The following is an 18,296-nucleotide window of genomic DNA, read 5'->3' as shown; positions in this document are numbered from 1 at the left end:
CTTACAAAAGCACAAAAAAATACTTCAAAAACACTCCACAGAAATAAATTTCACTTATCTGAATTTTTTTATGTACAGATATGCATCTTTTAATGGTTTAAAATAAAATAAGAAAAGTCCAGTTATTGCAGTGTCCAGAAAGAGGTGTTGTTCAGCTTGTAGGGCACCACAACTGCTTCCACCCACTTCCATCATCATCATCATATGAAATTACTTTTTGTCACAACAAAAAATAGTGGCTGGTAAAATATTTGAGTGGCTGGTGGACAAAATTTTTAATTTCCACCCCTGCTTCTACCACCTGTTCGGCTCGTAATCCATTTCTCGAGCCTTATGTCATCCACTGCTGAGCTGCTTATATTTGGGGTTTATATTTTAGTTGTTAAACGTGTTTTGTAACTGCATTTGAGTACTGGAGGATTTAGTGATTAAGAAAAAACAAAATCCTTACATGTGTGTGTCAAGCTGATGAGTCTGCAACAAAATATGGCTGTCCGTTTTAGGAATAAACACGTTATTTAGAAGTCCATTTCAACAAAAGAGCTTATACGAAGTTAAAATTAGGGCAACCCTAAATGTTTATTCATGCTTTAATGTTCCAGCTTCACCGGAGAGCCGTGTTTCATTTTTCTGCTTTTTAAGAATAGATAAATGAGCTGTAAACTGGACAAAAAAACAAACAAAACAAATCTACCTGAAAGCTGCTGATCAGATCCTTACAGCTGATGTGACACCGTCCACATCATGAAGCAGAACCCCTCACATCGTTAACCATTCGTTGCGTACGTAAAAGAAATGCAGCCAAAAACACAGCTCTGCACACAAATCTGCTGATCCCCCAGTTGTCATTATTTATAAACAAAAAGCTAAAGGGGGGGGGGGGTTCGAACCATACTCTAATTATAAGAACTAATTCAAGCTGTGGTTTGGAGCTAAACAAAACAGAAAAAAAAAAAGTTTTGTTTTCTTCAGCTTCTGACTGAAGCTGTAATTTCGTATTTCTACCACTAGGTGGCAGACACGTCTTCTCAATCTAGATACCTGAAACAAATTAGACCCGAAAGAGAAACAATCATCTTCTTCAATTAAATTGGTACTTTGGTAGTTTAGAAATTAAAGAACTACAAACAGGAAACAGTCCTAATGTGGGCCTCAGAGCCTAATGAGGAGTCAAATGTGATTTTATTTTTTACCTTTGATTTCGCTACTGGCCAGAAAGTTTCAATTGTCCGACTAATTTTTTTGGCCGTAGGTGACTGGGAGCTGCAGTCAAAGTCTCCGTCTTCCTGGTGTTTAAGACCGAAACATAACTGGAGACCAAGTTTCTGATTGGGTTGTTAACAAAACTTGCTTCTTCTTCTTCTGCTTCCGTTTCCCCTGACGAACGCTACAGTTGCCGTTTGTCAGCGTCCGACACAGCTGGCCCCGCCTCCTTCTACGTCACCGACCGAGGAGCTGCTTCCACCCACACCATCATCAGGACCAAACCTCTAAATAAACAAGTCGTTAACGTTTGAAATCAGAGAAATGTTCCACCGGAGGGGTTTTCGATGGTGTTTAACTTAAAGAAAAACGTGAAATATCTGATCTTGGACATCTGATTTAATTTCCTCTTTAATGCAGAAACGCGGCGCCGACTGCAGGACGCGGCGTCAGCGGGGTCTCCAGCTGGGGGGAAGCGCTTCCAGCTTTTTACATCACTTCCTGTTCTGTTGAACCCGTGCAACTGACTCCAAACCTGTTTGTAAAAAGGCTTAATGCTGTCCTAAAAACCAGGCCCTCGGCCCCGCGCTGGACCATCGCATCTTTGAGGGACCATCTGGTGGCGTCCCCTCTGTAGGCGGTCACATGTCCCCTTGTTGGTCAGGAAAACAAGTTAAAAAGTCTCCAAAAAATAATAAATTAATCTCCTAATATCATTAGTTTGTCCCCATACAGACTGAATGAGGGACATCCTTCTGTGGGGAGAAAACGTCCTGTGGAGGACGCAGGTTTTAATTGTTGGTGTTGTGACGTGTGTGTGTGTGTGTGTGTGTGTGTGTGTGTTTGTTAATGAGCTGTCAGGGAGTTAATCTGTGAGGGATTACTGAGCGCAGAAAACAGCCTTTTGATGAGTTTCTATTTTTAATTTTTAACGTGTCGCCTTTAGGTGAGCAGCTTTCTCTCCCAGACGGATGTTTTCGCTTCCAAGGTCTCACTTCAACACCCCGATGGAAAAGGAAACAGGAAAACAGACATTTTTTGACGGAATACAAACAGGATGTACTCCCTAAGGTCAACTTGTGATGAGAAATGGCAGAAACGTCACTAATATTCACTTGTTTGGGAGATATTTTGCTAACAAACAAGGTTTGAAGCAGCTGTGTAAAGCATGTTTTGGGGATGACTCTCAGCTACAATCACACCGAACCGTAGCTTAATATATGTAGAAATGACTGACTTATAGCCATTTTTCTGTTGACTAATATCAATCAGCTGTGGCGGCCATCTTGAATTGAGGTGACTCCAAAAATTATTCGGTCGTTGATGTACATCAAATGATTACTCTCAGAGGGTTTCACTAAAATCTGTCCATTGGTTCATGAGATATTTTGCTAACAGACAAACAGGTTGGACTCTGACAGTTATTGCTGAAGTTTTAACCAAAGATGTTGCCCAGTGTGTTGCACTCAATGTATATGTTGGGGGTGAAGCTCAGCTACTACCACAACAACTTTCAGCTCAATATCTGTAAAGTTGACTGAGTTATAGCCATGTTTGAGTTTCCCAAGATCAGCTGGCCGTGGCGGCCATCTTGAATTGGGCTGACTCCAAAAGTTAATCAGCTGTAGACGCGCATCCAGTGATTATTTTCTGAGAACTTCATTAAAATCTTTCTGCCGGTTCATGAGATATTTTGCTAACAGACAGACAAAGTGGACTCCACTGGTTAAAAGTGAAGCTTTGAACTCAGATCTGACACAATCGGTTCGTGCTCAGAGCATGCGTTGGAAATGACTCTCAGCTACTTCCACGTAAAATTTCAGCTCAATATCTGGTAAGTTGGCCGAGTTAGAGCCAGTGCAGTGTTCACTCAGGCTGCTTTGCTGTGGCGGCCATCTTGAATGGGGGTTGACTCCAAACACATTAATCGGTTGCAGATGTACATCCAGTTATTCCTTCCTGGGGTGGTGAGGCCTTTTTTTAGCAGCCGAGAGTGACCCAGGCGGAGCAAACAGCACAAAGGGAGGGAGGAATACAAATGAGGCCGGAGGAAAGGGAAAAGTACTGGACGGGCGCGGTGGTGCACGTGAGCTCGAGGTGGGGAGGAACGACCAGAGACGGAGAGCGGGGGAGGGTGGGGGTGGGGGTGGATGATGGGGAGTTAGAGACGACTGAAGGTGAACTGCAGGGGAGGAGGAACGCTGCTGACGTCAGGCTGCAAGAGGCCCGAAGATGGAGCAGAGAAAAGCTGAATTTTATCATGTAAGAGAGAGAGAGAGAGGAGAGCGCAGCGGGAAGTCTTCCTTTCCAAGCTCTGCTGGTGGTCGGTAAATCGGAAGAAGAGATTCAAACCGTCAGCCAACGCCAACGAGCCTGATCAGCGTCATCCGGTCCAAAAAAAAAACAAACTACGACAACTATGTGCAAAAGTAACGACATCCCCGTGACTTTTAGGGCTGCGTTCACAGCAGCCATGTTTAATCCGCTTTAATCGAACTCTGTTCGTTTGGGGAGGTGTGAAAGCCCAATCCAACTCCGGTCCGCCTAAAAACCTCGGTCTCAGTTCGGTTGAAGTGAATTCTGATGCGGTTCGAATGCATATATGAACGCAAGTGGACCGGAGACCGCTCCACAAGCAGGAAGTGGACTACAGCACAGGGCCTTCTGGGTAAAAACAACCAAAACAATCATGTTTCTACCACTAGCAGGAGAAATGGGTCGCGGCCAAACTAAAACTGTTCAAATTGGACGCTAATCCATTTTTGTTCACGTTCCCAGAAGAAGGAAGTTGCGCTCGGTGTCTTCTTCAGAGGCTTTGTCGTTTCCTTCAGTAGTTCTCGGTGCGGCGCCACCACAGGCGAGGGGGGGGAACAGGTCGCTCAAAGGGTTTGGCTCGATAGACTCAGTGCATATGGGGCGCCGTTTGTAAAGGAGCTTGTGCTAAAAATTCATGCCTAAATTTTGTCACATTTAGCTTCAAACACTGTTTAAAAATGTAGTGTTGATTTTCTGATGTCACTTTTTACAACATTTAGCTAGTTACATGTAATTGTTACAGCTACATACTAAATATAAATCTAAATGTTAAATGTTAAATCTAAATGTTGTAAAAAGTGACATCAGAAAATCAACACTACATTTTTAAACAGTGTTTGAAGCTAAATGTAACAAAATTTAGGCATGAATTTTTAGCACAAGCTCCTTTACAAACGGCGCCCCATAAGTGCAGCGTGAATGAGAACCACAGCAGCTGAAAATGGAACAAATGTTGAGATTTTGGTCCCCAATCAAACCGAGTCCACTGTCAGGTGTGAACACAGCCTTAATTGGACGGTACTCATCCAGCACCTTCCTAACCAACCAGGCCACTCAAAGAGCTTTACAACACAATCTGTGGCCTCATTTCCACACACACACACACACACACACACACATACACACACACACACACACACACACATACACACACACACACACACACACACACACACACACTCATACACACTCTGCTACATCTCTGCAAAGCCAACCTGAATAAATCATTCCGTTCCCGACGCCTCGAAGCCACGATGACTCACCAGGACCACACTGAAGCCTTGTGTTCGGCGTCCAGTCGTCCCCTTCTTGGTCACTAAAAACAAAACAAAACAACAAATTTAACGTGGCGGATTTGGCAGGAGAATTATTCTATCAAGCGCTTCTTGTTTTCTTGTACATTTGAATCCAAACGAAACGATCATTTACAAAAAGGAACGTCCCGTCGTGTTAAACGAGACGTCAAACCAGTCTGGTTTTCATCTAGATCTAAAACAATAAGAAAAAATAAGGAGACAAATCTCTAATCTGGCCACAGCGTTTTCTTTTTAAAATAATCTAAACATTAAATGAGGGACGATGAGGATTGTTGGCTCATCATTAAACAGGGAGGGCAGCTCCACAGCTGTGCCGAGAGTCCCTAAAGACGGCGTTTCTGCTGATGCGGGCTCAATAAAAGTGTGTCACCGAGAGGCTCGCTGCTGTCCAATTATCGGCCGCCCCGCAGCACGCTGCCTCCGTCAAGGTTAGGTGGAGCGAGCGGCGCTGGGTTTTAGCAGCGGTCGCAGTTTTTTCTGCTCTGACAATTAAGGTTCGTGTTTGGGCGACACAAGAACCAAATATCGAGGATCACAAATCATCAGTTTAGGTTGACTTTTTGTGAAAAGGCCTCAAGAGTCGGAAACAACAACAAAAAAAGGGTCTCTAATCTGAACTTTTTGGGCATTTTTTCAAAAAATCAAAACATCTATCCATCCATCTTCTGCCGCTTCTCCGTGGTCGGGTCGTGGAGGCATCAGGTCCAGGAGGGAAACCCAGACCTCCCTCTCCCTCCAGAGACGCTCTCCAGCTCCTCCTGGGGGATCCCGAAAATCCAACTGAGGTCCATTTCCTTCTTGAACAAAACAGCAAAAGGTGTTAAAGGGCAAACGCTTCTGGATGCAAGTCAAGCAAACGCCTCACAAAAAGAGCCGAGTCAGCAAAACGTTGGGTTTGACAAAGTCCTGTAGCTCTCAGGCCAGGAGTCAGAGGTCAGAGGTCAGCTGGATACAAATCACTCTTTTTGTTTTCGAACTTAACCTTCCCAATTCCCTGCTGTTCCTCGAAGCAAAATAATTCACCCGTTTCTTTTAGGATGATAAACTTCCAAAAAGGGTAAAGGCGTTCTTGTTAAAAACAGATTCAGATTTAAGAAAAATAACGCAAGGAGATTTTTTTTTTTTAATGAAAACCGCAGCAGAGACTGAGCACAAAAATTCCACAAAAGGGCTTTTGAGAAATTATTTTAATAAACTTTAAGCAATAAATAACCGTTTGGAAGTTGGGGAATGGTGCGTTGGAGATCGGTAATGTTCTATAAAGTGTCCTCGTGGAAAAAGAAGGTTTATAAGTTCAGCTAATTAATCATTTTGCTGATATAAATGGAGGATATAAGTTCTGTTTTCATATTATATCGTTTAAAAGTAAAGTTTCCTCAAATGATTTATTGGGGTGAGGGGGCAATCTGAGGAGGCGGACCCCCCTAAGCCCCCCCTGGGATTTCCACCTGTGCTCGTATGATCAGGTGGCGACAGGTGCTCGGTGAGGTGTTATCAGGGTGTTGCCCTTTGCCTCGCCTGGTCCCCGCCCGACGCTCGTCTTCCTCCAGAAGAGCGAGAGAAGCGGAGATCAGATCAGAGCACCTCATCCTCCTCTGGCTCTCCTCCCTCCCTGCCTGCTCATCATGTGATGCTCCATCCTCCCCCCCCACCTCACCCTCTCTCCTCCCCATCCTGTGGACTCTCGGTCTGGACCACAGCGGGATGCAATCTGCTCGGAGGATGTTTTCTCATCCCTGCACGTCTTACCTAACAGTCTGAGTTGAGCCTGGATATTATTAATATTAATATTATTATAATTATTATTTCTGTCTGCTGCAGAGAGGAGCTCAAGGTAAGGAGGAAACGTCTCCCTGTCTCCTGGTTTCCTTTTGGGGTTTTTTTCCTGCAGAAGTTCCAGTTTTACAGCCACATATCAGAGGAACTTCAGTTTTCCGTCTCAGGAAGTTGTCTGGGTCTGCGTGCGTTTTTATCCGAGAGGGTGAGACATGCTGCCGTCTGTAGGCAGAGGTCAGGAAAGAGTCGACCGTGACCTTGACTGCGTTGGCGGTCTCCTCCTGGCGAAGCGCAGGCTGACAGCTGCTCAGATCAGGGTCGGAGCTGCTCGCCAGCTTACATCCAGCAGGACGCCGTTCCACTGGCGTTCAGAGCCAAGGGCGCACAGGGAGGCGTCTGTTAGCAAAATATCTCACAACCCGCTGGGCGGATTTTAACAAATCTTACAGGAAATAATCTTCAGATGTAGCTCTACAAACGATTAACTTTCAGAGCCAGCCCAATGCAAGATGGCCGGCGCAGCCAGGTGACCTCTGAAAACACAAAAATGGCCGTAACTAAGTTAATTTTGCATTTATTGTGCTGAAATTTGCCATGGTAGTAGCTGAGAGTTAGTCACAACACATAATCCAAACTCTACTCATTGCACAAAATCTTTGCTTAAAACTTTAACATTAACTTTTGGAGTCAAAAGTGTTTGTCTGTTAGCAAAATATCTCAAGAATCACTGGACGGATTTTAACAAAACCTTTCAGAAAGTAATCACTGGATATTCATCTACATCTGATTAACTTTTGGAGTCGATGCAAATCAAGATGGAAGCCACAGCTAATCAACATTACCCAACACAATAATGGTCATAACTCAGTCAAATTTACAGATATTGAGCGAAATTTGGTGCGGTAGTAGCTGAGAGTCTCTCTCAACATAATCTTTAGATGTTTACAGATCTTCGAGATTTTACAAAACTGCATGAGAGTGTGCAAAACCTTGTCCTTTCTCATAATGGGATGATTTAACTGCCTATGTTTTGAGATTGTGCTGTTTTTTTCCCCTCCGTTCAGTGATTTTCTTTGTGAAACAGCCGATGAGCTGCAGTTCCTTTCAGAGCTCAGCTGCGATCACAGAATCGACCCTCTAATTAACGAACAAGTCCGGACACCTGCAGTAAACAGGACTGATTGCTGAGGCTGATTCCTGCCGTTTCCTCCCGGGTCTCACTGAGGACGCTCAGAAACACAAACGTTAGCGCTTTAATGCTAACTCAGACTAGCTGACAGCAGCCTGGTCCAGTCTGAGTCCAAACCAAAGTCTTAAAACACCTCTAATCTCTAAAAAGTCCCATCGGTTAACGTCAAAACTAATCCGTAAACACTTACATTGCTCTCAGTTTCAAAATTTACAGTTATTTAAAATAAAATCTGGCGATATTTGCAAGCATAAGTAGCTTCAGCATCTAGCTAGGAGCTAGCTAGCTAGCACTAGCGATGCAGCAGGAATACCCACACATAATAATCGTGTAATGTGAAACTGACGAACGTGTAAAAGTTTTTAAAGTAGCGTTTGCTTTGAATTTGGGAAACTTCAGGGACTGAAGCTGCTTCGAGGCGGCAGAAATCCCCGCCGGTTCTGAGCTAATGGCTAGTCTGAGCAGGAATGCCTAAAACAACTCCAAGATCAAAAAACTTCCCACAGGATTGCAGCTTTGGAAATTTTTACACCTCTGTCTGTTTCTGCGTTAGGTGGAAATATTGTGAAATTCCTGTCAGAAGTGCTACAGCTGGCTGCTGCTGTTTGCTATCTGCACTTGCAAAGAAGAAAGAAAAGCCACAAAATTTTATGTAAATAACCGTGTCATGCAAAACAGCAGTGAAAAGCGTGTATGAACCTCCTATAATCTTGGAAATTAGGGTTTTAGCTTCTTTAGCCGTTAGCTTGCTAGCTTGGTTCGGTTAGTTTACTTCCTGCCAAACATACTTTTCAATAATTTAAGCTGCTAAATCTTTAATTCGTTGCCTGTTTTTCTCAAACCTAACCTGGATTGGATTTTCGGTGCGATTTGGTTTGTTTGCCAGACGGTTTTGATTCGAAATAACCGCAACATTTAACCATTAAATGACGTTTAGTCAACGTTTTCACGCAGAGGAACAAGTTGGAACAGCAAAGGCCACTTCCTTTATTTTCCATTGAACCGGGAAAAACCTCTGAGTGATTTTATTTGTTCACTGTTTTCCCGACAGGTGACTCTGCCGTAGCTTTTATCACCTGCTGCCCAAGGAGATTACTTATTTTTGCCCGTGTCAGCGTCTGTTAGCAAAATATCTCATGAACCAGTGGTCGGATTTCAATGAAACTCTGAGACATCGACCGACAGCCGTCCAGCTACGACTGATTAACATTCGGAGTCAGCCCGATTCAAGATGGCCGCCACGGTTTATTCACCTTAGCCAGCACGAAGGCGGCTCGAACTCGGTCAGTTTGTCAGACGTTGAGCTGAGATTTGGCGTGGTAGTAGCTGAGAGTCCTCCCTGACTGTCCGGCACCATCAGGCCATGTGAGCCCGAGGCCCGATCTTGTTTTTTTCCAGCGGGATTATTGGTTCAGCGAGCCGGCGTGTTTCCAGCACTGCGGCTCATATTTCCTGTCTTGTAGATCTGGGATGAATGACGAGGCAGAGAGAGGCTCCGGTAGGAGGAAGAGGAGGAGGAGGAGGAGGAGTGGGGGTTGGAGTTAATGCACGCAGGATTACGAAGACTTCTAAATAGCAGCTCAGGGATTATTGCATCAACGGTTCAACACGACACGCAAAAAGAAGAAAAAAATAAAAAGCCAAAGCATCAGTTTCTAAATGTGATTGTGTAGCTTGTGGAGGTGCTCAGGTGTTTCAGGAGAATGTGCTGATGGCGAGAAAGTTTGTTTCAGGCTGCGATGACGAAGAGCTGCTGCCAAACGTAGGCTTGTATGTTAGAGGCAACGCTCTCCGTCTGTTAGCAAAATATCTCACGAACCAATGAACAGATTTTAATGAGACGTTCAGGAAGTAACCGCTGGGTGCTTGTCTCCAGCTGATTAAGGTTTGGAGCCAATCTGACACAAGATGGCCGCCACAGCCAGCTCGCTTTAGAAAACACGTAAATGGCTGTAAATCAGTCAGTTTAACAGACACTGTGCTAAGATCTGGAGCGTTTGAAGCTGAGAGTCGTTCCCAACACATACTCTAAGAGCGTCTTATTCCAGAAAACGTTTGCTTAAAACTTTAGCCTCACTCCTGGAGGTGACTTTGTTCGTCTGTTAGCATAATATCCCATGAATCACCTGATGAATTTTAATGAAACTTTCAGAAAATAAGCACTGGATATGCATCTACAGCTGATTAACTTTTAGAGTCAGTCCTAGTCAAGATGGCTGCCACAGCCTGTTGACATCAGCCAACACATAAATGGCTGTAACTCAGTCGTTTCTACAGATTTTGGGCTAAAATCTGGCGTGGTAGTAGCTGAGAGTCATTCCCAACAGGTGTACCAAAGTACCAAGGTTTGATCGACTCTGTTTCTGAACATAAGGTGATCTTCGTCTGAGACTCTTTCATGGAAGCTGGCGGGTGATGAGCATCCCCTTCCTTCCTTCCTTTAATATCTTCATGCTTCTTGTTCTGACGTCCCATAAGCTTCACAGATTCACGGCAGCAGATTATTTTATTAAATACCGAGGTTGCGTGGCGGCACGTGGCTCAGAGGAGCACGGCAGGGCCACCTTCCGTCCCGCTCGGGATGAAGCAAACGTTCCCTGAAAAAAAGGGGTCGGGGTGGATGTTACTGCAAGAGGATTAGAGGATTTACAGAAAAATGAAAAAAATAAATAAATAAAAAAAATACATCGCTGAAGTTAAGCTTTTGCAGAGCGGGGAAATTAAATAGGACAATTTGCAGGATTGGAAAGTTTGGAATGAAAAAACAAAATTGTTGCGTAAGAGCGAAATAGTTGGGGGGAGTGGAGTGAAAGGCTCTCCTGTCTTTGTGCCGATGTCGGTAGTAATACAGGCCTGACCAAGCATCATATGGAGAAATAACGTTTTGCACAATGTCATGAAGGACTCTCAGCTACTACCACTTCAGGTTTCACCTCAGCATCTGAAAAACTCACCAATATACAGCCAATTATACTTTAGCTGATGTGGATTAGCTGTGGCGGTCATCTTGAATTGGGCTGGCTCCAAATGGTAATCGGTTGTAGATGTACAAACAATGATTCCTTCCTGTGAGTTTCGATAAAATCCATAATGTGGTTCTTGAGATATTTTGCTAACAGACAAAACAGCATTGGCTGCAACAGTTAATTAAAGATGTTTCCCAGTAAGTAGCACTTAGAGCGTATGTTGTGGATGACTCTCAGCTACTTCCACACCAAATTTAACCACGATATCTGTAAAATTGGCTGAGTTATAGCCATTTCTGTGTTTGCCAAGATCAGTTGGCTGTGGCAGCCATCTTGAAGTGGGTTGCCTCCGAAGGTTAATCATTTGTGGATGTATATCCGACAATTACTTTCTGTGAGTTTCCTTAAAATCCGTCCAGCGGTTCATGAGATATTTTGCTAACAGACAAACACATGCACACACACGGGCCTAAACATTATCATCCTCCTTTGCCTTTCCGCTGCGAGAAATAAAAATGATGTTCCATGACCTTATTAAATTCGCTGATGTTCTTGAAGAACACTTTTAACCTTTTCTTTATTCTAAATGCAGGACTGCAGCTCAGGTCTGGTCTCCGGCCGTCGTCCTTCAGCTCCAGCTCCCTCCGTCTCTCTGCATCTCTTCCTTCACCCGCCCCCTCCCTCCGTCCCTTCGTCCCTTCGTCCCTTCGTCCCTTCGTCCCTCCGTCCCTCCGGCCTCCTCGATGCCGAAGAACAGCAAGGTGACGCAGCGCGAGCCGAGCCACGAGCAGGTCACAGAGTCCGTGGCCGACCTGCTCGCGCACGAGGAGCCGCCCGACTACAAGAGCAGCTCCCTGAACGTGGGGCCCGCCGCGGGCAAGAGAGCCCCGCAGATCGAGGCGCCGGAGAACGATGGCCGGCCCGCCTGGAACAGCAAGCTGCAGTACATCCTGGCCCAGGTGGGCTTCTCCGTGGGCCTCGGGAATGTGTGGCGCTTCCCTTACCTGTGCCAGAAGAACGGTGGAGGTAACAGAATCTGGATCATAATCTGGATCAGCACCAACATTTCCTCCAAATCTTTGCTAACAGACACACAAACACAACCACAAACAAAAGGGTCACCTGTAGGAGCAGAGAGGAGTTTTAGCAAAGGGGTTACCTGTGACCTTTGACCCCATGAACCTTGAAACCAGCAGTCTTAATCTCTGACCCATGAGGTGTCCAGCTGTCCACACTGCTGCAGAGGTAGAGCACCAGGTCAACTGGGATGTTGACCTTTGACCCCATAAACCTTTAAATCAATGGTGATCACCCTTGACCTAAGAGGTGTCCAGCTGTGCAGTCTAACTTTCCTCCTTTACATGGTTGCATAGTTAGAGCACAAGGCCGTCTGTGACCTTGACCTTTGACCCCATCACCTTGAAATCAACAGTGATCACCCTCGACCCACGAGGTGTCCAGCTGTTCTGATACTTTTAGCTGCTAGGTACCCTTTTGCTACTTTTAGCTTTTAGCTATATTTAGCTATTTTTAAATCTTTTAGCTAGTGTTTTGCTTTTTTTTAGTTTTCAGCTAGCGCTTGTTTCTTTTAGCTAGCATTTTGCTTTTAGCTCATGTTCTGCTTCTGAGTTTCAGCAGTCATTCAGCAGTGTTTGCAGAAAAAAACGTTATTCTTGTCCTTCTTTAATTTGACCGCAGCTTGTTGTCCACCTCTGATGCGTCCTCCAGCTGCTCAGCCGGGTGTCTCTGCAGCTCGTCCATCGGCTCGTCCATCGGCTCGTCCATCGGCTCATCCGTCGGCTCGTCCATTCAGTCCAGAGCTGCCAGGAGAGCAGCTGCTTTGTTCAGAAAAGTCTAAAAATAGCTGCAGTATTGATTCCTCCAGCTGGCTGAGCTCCTCTGATACTCCGGTAAACACAGAGGAAATGTGATCGGGTTTTAGTCGGACCCGGGCTGCGTCTATGTGCTGGTTTTCCTGTGAGCTCAGAGGAAGCTGGTTCTGACCCGTCAGCTGGTGGGACTGTCCCAGCAGCCATCTTTCAGAGTCTAATTTGCTGCCTGACAGACGATTAGCGCACAGCTCGAGTTGTGAGCCGGCGTCGTTTTTAACACATTCACCTAAAGCTGATTTATGAATCATTCACCGTCCTGTCTCTCGTTTCTCGTCTCTCTGCCCATCAGAGGTGTGTCACTGGGTGTAATTCCTGCTTTTCAAAGATTATTACTACACGTTCGCCTGATAAATCCTATATTAAACTCTGCTGCATCCTGCTCAACTGTGGATTAAGCTCTCAAAGAAACAAAGTTACCGGAAACTTAAAAGGCAGCTTACTTTCTTCGTTTGCCTTTAAAGCACTGACTGGAGCCAAACCGGGGTCGTACCCATGTTCACCCAGTGTTGAGTTATTGAGCTAAAATTTGGCGTGGAGGTAGCCGAGAGTCATCCTCACCACCTGCCTTAAGCACAAACACAATATCCAACATCTCAGCTTCAAACGTCGGCGTGCAGTCGTGGAAGAGGCTTCAATGTGTCGAGTGTTTTCTTCGCAACTTGAAGCCATCTATTCAACGGATTCGTGCTGTTTCACCTTCCATTAAACTGGAAAATTAAGCAAAACAAATTAGAAAAATACAACATTTGAAACATCAAGACATTCTTTTTTTTCCCGCCCTTCCCCCAGGAGCTTATTTGGTTCCCTACTTCATCCTCCTCCTCATCATCGGCATCCCGCTCTTCTTCTTGGAGCTGGCGGTGGGTCAGAAGATCCGGCGTGGGAGCATCGGGGTGTGGAACTACGTCTGCCCCCGCCTCGGTGGGATAGGGATGTCCAGCCTGATGGTGAGGAGTGTGTGTCTGTGCGTGTGTGTGTAGTGGTGGGGGTCTTTACTTTTAATAAGTGAAGCTACTGACCGGCTCTCGAACGCTGAATGTGCAGCAGCGAAACTGCAGAAAGCCAAAAGCTCTGGCTGTGTGATTTATGAGCGTGGCCTCTTTTCTGCATGAGTAAACCCTTAATGCTACAGTCATGGCAAAAAAGGGGAAAAATAAAATACAACACCTTCTTTCAATGGAAGGTTTTACATGGAAGAACACAAAAAAACCCAAACTAACACACCTTAGGTTAACCTGCTCCTGTGGTCAAATTATCTAGGGGTACCATCCCCCCTTTTTGTCTGTTCAGATGAGTTTCATTCATGCGTTCGAGGCTTCAGGACAGCCTTTCTTCAGAGTTGCACGGCTGGAACAGAAGTTGCTATAAATACCTCGCAGGAGACTGCTGCTGAAAGGAGGTGGCTTTAATTATTCATGATTCCTTCGACCTGGATGTCCTTGCTGCCAAGACTTTTCGGACTGACAGCAGCAGGGCACGAGTTCATCCTCCCTCGGATGATTGTCCTCAAATGAGTCCCTACATCATGTATTTGTGTTGAATGTAAATCCGTCTCCATCGACCCATATACCTGTCCGTCCGTTCAGGTGTGCGGTTTCGTGGGCCTCTACTACAACGTCATCATCGGTTGGAGCATCTTCTACTTTTTCCAGTCCTTCCAGTATCCTCTGCCATGGAGCGAGTGTCCGATCAGAAAGAACGGGACAACCGCAAGTGGGTAACGCCGAATCCCAAACATAAGCCGCTGATAATTTACCAAGAGACATATCCTTCCGCCGCAAAGGTTGTGGTTTGGAATAAAAGACGGAAGTCATTTCCATTGTGGATGAGAACTCGTCCAACCTAAACCTTGCGTTTCCCTCTCCGTCGGGCATGCAGTTGTGGAGCCGGAGTGCGACAAGAGCTCGGCCACCACCTACTTCTGGTACCGGCAGACGCTGAACACGACCAGCACCATCGCAGAGAGTGGCGGCCTCAACGTCAAAATGACCCTGTCGCTGCTGGTGGCCTGGATCATCGTCTGCCTCGCCGTCATCAAAGGAATCGCCTCCTCCGGGAAGGTAGAACGGTGGGAAGCGGAGGAGGGAGAAAGAAGTCAAACGTTTTCCCTGTTTTGAGAGTATTTCCTCTCTCTCCCGCAGGTGATGTACTTCAGCTCTCTTTTCCCGTACGTGGTGCTCTTCTGCTTCATGGTCAGAGGTTTGATGCTGAAGGGGTCGATGGATGGGATCGCTCACATGTTCACTCCGAAGGTAAAACTGACTCAACTTCTGTGTCTTTTCTTGTTGTTTTTCCCACTTGTGCAAGTTACAACCCTGTATTATTTACCTCATATTTTAGTTGGAGAAGATGTTGGAGCCCCAGGTTTGGAGGGAGGCAGCCACCCAGGTCTTCTTCGCCCTGGGTCTGGGCTTTGGAGGGGTCATCGCCTTCTCCAGTTACAATAAGATGGACAACAACTGTCACTTCGACGCCATGCTCGTCTCCTTCATCAATTTCTTCACTTCGATCTTGGCGACGCTGGTGGTGTTCGCCGTCCTGGGCTTCAAGGCTAACATCATGAACGAAAAATGTGTCGCGGAGTAAGTTAAACATCTTGAACTGAGTCAAAAACAATAAAAAGAGCTGAACAAAAAAGTCTATTCTATCATATTCACTTGACATAGATGAGCTCATTTGGTTTCCCGCCGTTTTAAGGTTGTTTAAATCAGTTTTGTTTTGGTTCCAGTGTAGCCATGAACATACTGGCAGCCTAAAAACTCTAAAGCTTATAATTATTTCTGCTTTCAACACATTTAAAGAATTTTGTTTGAGCTGAATACAGCTGTGAAGATGATTTGAACCAAGATTCTAGATGTGCTGCTTAGCTCCAGTAAAGCTAGGCAACTAGCTATTGCTAGGTAGCTGTAAGCTAGGTAACAATGCTATTGCTGCATGCATTGTCACTTAGGTATCAATGCTACTTACTCTAGTGACACCAATGCTATAACAACAATGTTACTGGAGTTTCACTGATGCTATAAACTAGGTGCTAATGCTGTTGTTGCATGTTAGCATCTTAACATCTAGCTTATAGCATTGATGCTGCTCACTAAAGTAGCATTTATACTATGTGCTAAGTGCTAATGCTATTGCTGCATGTAGGCATGCAACATTAGCATTAGCACATATTCTAAAGCATCATGGATATCTAATCCAGTAACAGTGATATTATAACAACAATGTTCCTGCAGGTACCATTGTGCTAATGCTATTTGCATGTTAGCAAGCTAACACCTAGCGCATAGCATTGATAATACCTCAGTAGCAACAATGCTGTAAGCTATGTTCTTATGTTATTATTGCGTTGTAGCATGCTAACAGTGGCAGTTTTAACATGCTTTTGCAAAAACTTAAAATGTTTCAAAATATTTTGAAATGCACTCAAACATTATGGCTAATTAGCACATAACAAATAGTAGTCAAGTTGGTATTCTTGGGGTTTAATTATTCTTCAAATATTTTTACTTGAATTTAATTTTTCAATGTTCAGTTATCGTTAATGTTGGGAACCTTCCAGTACAACTTACTAGTAATTATATTTTCATAGTTAAACTACAGCCCAGTCAGGCATTTTATAAATACTTTGCCTGAAATTACATAATTAAAACCCAATAAACATTATGTGGAGCTAATTTTTAATGTTGAGCGCATTCCCTGTCAGTGCCATACTTCACAGGTTTAAATAAATAATTCAGATCAGTGAAAAAAAATGTATTGTTCGTTGCACCACAGTTGATTATCCACAAAAATCTAAACACATAAACTCGTACGTGCTCACTGTTAATACCCTAATTGTAAATCAGGTTTTCCTGCATTTGTTTAGCTCAGTATCTTTGATTGATGATCTTTCTGCTCTTTTCGGTCATGTAGAAATGGAGAAAAGATCCTGGGATACATCAACTCCAACGTCCTGAGTCACGACCTCATTCCTCCACACGTAAACCTTTCCCACCTCACCATGTCGGACTACGCTGAGGTGTACAGCGTCATCAAGACCGTAAAGGAAGACGGCTTCGCCCAGTTGGGTCTGGAGCCTTGCCTCTTGGAGGACGAACTCAACAAGGTGAGTGTTTGCGTCCAGTCGGCTGAATTTCCAGCGCGGACGGTCTCTCACACCGCTGAATGACTCCCCGCAGGCTGTCCAGGGCACCGGCCTGGCCTTCATCGCCTTCACGGAGGCCATGACCCATTTCCCAGCATCCCCTTTCTGGTCAGTAATGTTCTTCTTCATGCTTATCAACCTTGGCTTGGGCAGCATGATTGGCACTATGACTGGCATCACCACACCTGTCCTTGACGCCTACAAAGTCCAGAAGGAGCTTTTCACAGGTACTCCCACGCCTCCTCACCATCACACTGACTCTTTGCCTACCTCAACCCCCACCCCCGTCCTCTAGAAGCTCTTCAAACTGCTTTCTGAGCTCTTAGAGAGCCTCATTGCATCAAAAGTCCTGAAATGGCCTTCGACGGGCTTTGGATCAATGCTCTCGTCTCGTCTGTGCACTTACTGTTTCCAGTGTGCTGCTGCATCGTGGCTTTCCTCTGCGGCCTGCTGTTCGTGCAGCGGTCAGGAAATTATTTTGTCACCATGTTCGACGATTACTCCGCTGGGCTGCCCCTCACCGTGGTGGTCATCCTGGAAAATCTGTCCGTCGCTTGGATTTACGGCACTAAGAGGTGAAAGCGGCTCCTAGTTCATTGCGTGGGTCGTACCAATCTAATTTTACTTTCAAGGTTTGACCAAAACAAACCACCAACAACTTGGTCATTTCTCAACTTTAAATGGTTTCACACTTTTGTCGTTTTCAGGTTCATGCAGGACCTGGAGGACATGTTGGGCTTTCGACCGTCAATTATTTACTTCTACCTCTGGAAGTATGTCTCCCCTATCTGCCTCATCGTCCTCATCTCAGCCACTGTCATAGAGATGACCATCAGCCCACCAGGATATAACGCCTGGGTTCAAGAGCTGGTGAGTGTGTGTTGTCTCATGTATAAAAATCACTTTGGACATTATTTATCCATTTAAATGGCACTGTGTCCGTCCTTCAAGGAATGCCAGACCTTCATATCAAACATAAAAGCCTAAATATGTCCACTTTACTGCTTGTTTGAGCTGAAGCAACTAATCCAAGCTGTCCATCTCCGTCTGTTTAGGCTCAGGAGCGCTTCCAGAGCTACCCTCCCTGGGCTCTGGTCATGTGCTTTGCTCTGATCGTTCTGGCCATGCTTCCTCTCCCCGTCGTCTTCGTCGCCCGCCACTTCAACTTGATGACGGACGGCTCCAACAAGCTGTCCGTCTCGTACCGCAAATCCATGATGAAGGACATCTCCAGCCTCGAGGAGCAGGACGAGGCCAGATTCATCCTGGGCGGCGCCAAGCTCGGTGACGCCCCGCCGTCGGGCCCAGGACGCAGGCCCTACGTGACGCCGAGGGGGAACACATCCTTGGATCCGAATTCTCTGTCTCCCAATGTCTGCTACGGCACAAGCTACCAGAACGCGGCGATAAGCCCCACCACGCCGACGACACCCGTTACACCTGAGTCGGACTCTTGAAGACCCCTCCCGCACTCAGGTTGTCCCGTCTCCGCCG

General features: G+C 45.5%; 1 protein-coding gene across 1 annotated transcript; it reads left to right on the top strand.

Annotated features, from left to right (window-relative positions):
- The first annotated feature begins 6,519 nt into the window (after positions 1-6,519).
- On the top strand, positions 6,520-18,288 carry LOC108235632 (sodium-dependent neutral amino acid transporter SLC6A17). Its single transcript, XM_017415752.2, has 12 exons — positions 6,520-6,669; positions 11,359-11,792; positions 13,448-13,605; positions 14,245-14,371; positions 14,537-14,718; positions 14,800-14,910; positions 14,999-15,240; positions 16,571-16,763; positions 16,837-17,029; positions 17,218-17,377; positions 17,510-17,672; positions 17,858-18,288. Exons 2-12 carry the CDS (start codon positions 11,510-11,512, stop codon positions 18,257-18,259), a joined length of 2,214 nt encoding a protein of 737 aa, XP_017271241.1. The 5' UTR covers positions 6,520-6,669; positions 11,359-11,509; the 3' UTR covers positions 18,260-18,288.
- The last annotated feature ends 8 nt before the right edge of the window (positions 18,289-18,296 follow it).

The sequence above is a fragment of the Kryptolebias marmoratus genome, linkage group LG4 (genome assembly GCF_001649575.2).
Source record: "Kryptolebias marmoratus isolate JLee-2015 linkage group LG4, ASM164957v2, whole genome shotgun sequence".
Taxonomy (NCBI): Eukaryota; Metazoa; Chordata; class Actinopteri; order Cyprinodontiformes; family Rivulidae; genus Kryptolebias; species Kryptolebias marmoratus.
The sequence above is the reverse complement of the archived record's forward strand: the minus strand, read 5'-3'. Positions and strand labels throughout refer to the sequence as shown.

What these genes read in the sequence shown, in the direction of transcription:
- LOC108235632 (XM_017415752.2), top strand. Translation starts at nt 11,510, where the DNA reads ATGCCGAAGAACAGCAAGGTGACGCAGCGCGAGCCGAGCCACGAGCAG. An exon ending in GTGCCAGAAGAACGGTGGAG is followed by an intron (nt 11,793 to 13,447) that starts GTAACAGAATCT and finishes CCCTTCCCCCAG; the next exon opens with GAGCTTATTTGGTTCCCTAC. An exon ending in GAATCGCCTCCTCCGGGAAG is followed by an intron (nt 14,719 to 14,799) that starts GTAGAACGGTGG and finishes TCTCTCCCGCAG; the next exon opens with GTGATGTACTTCAGCTCTCT.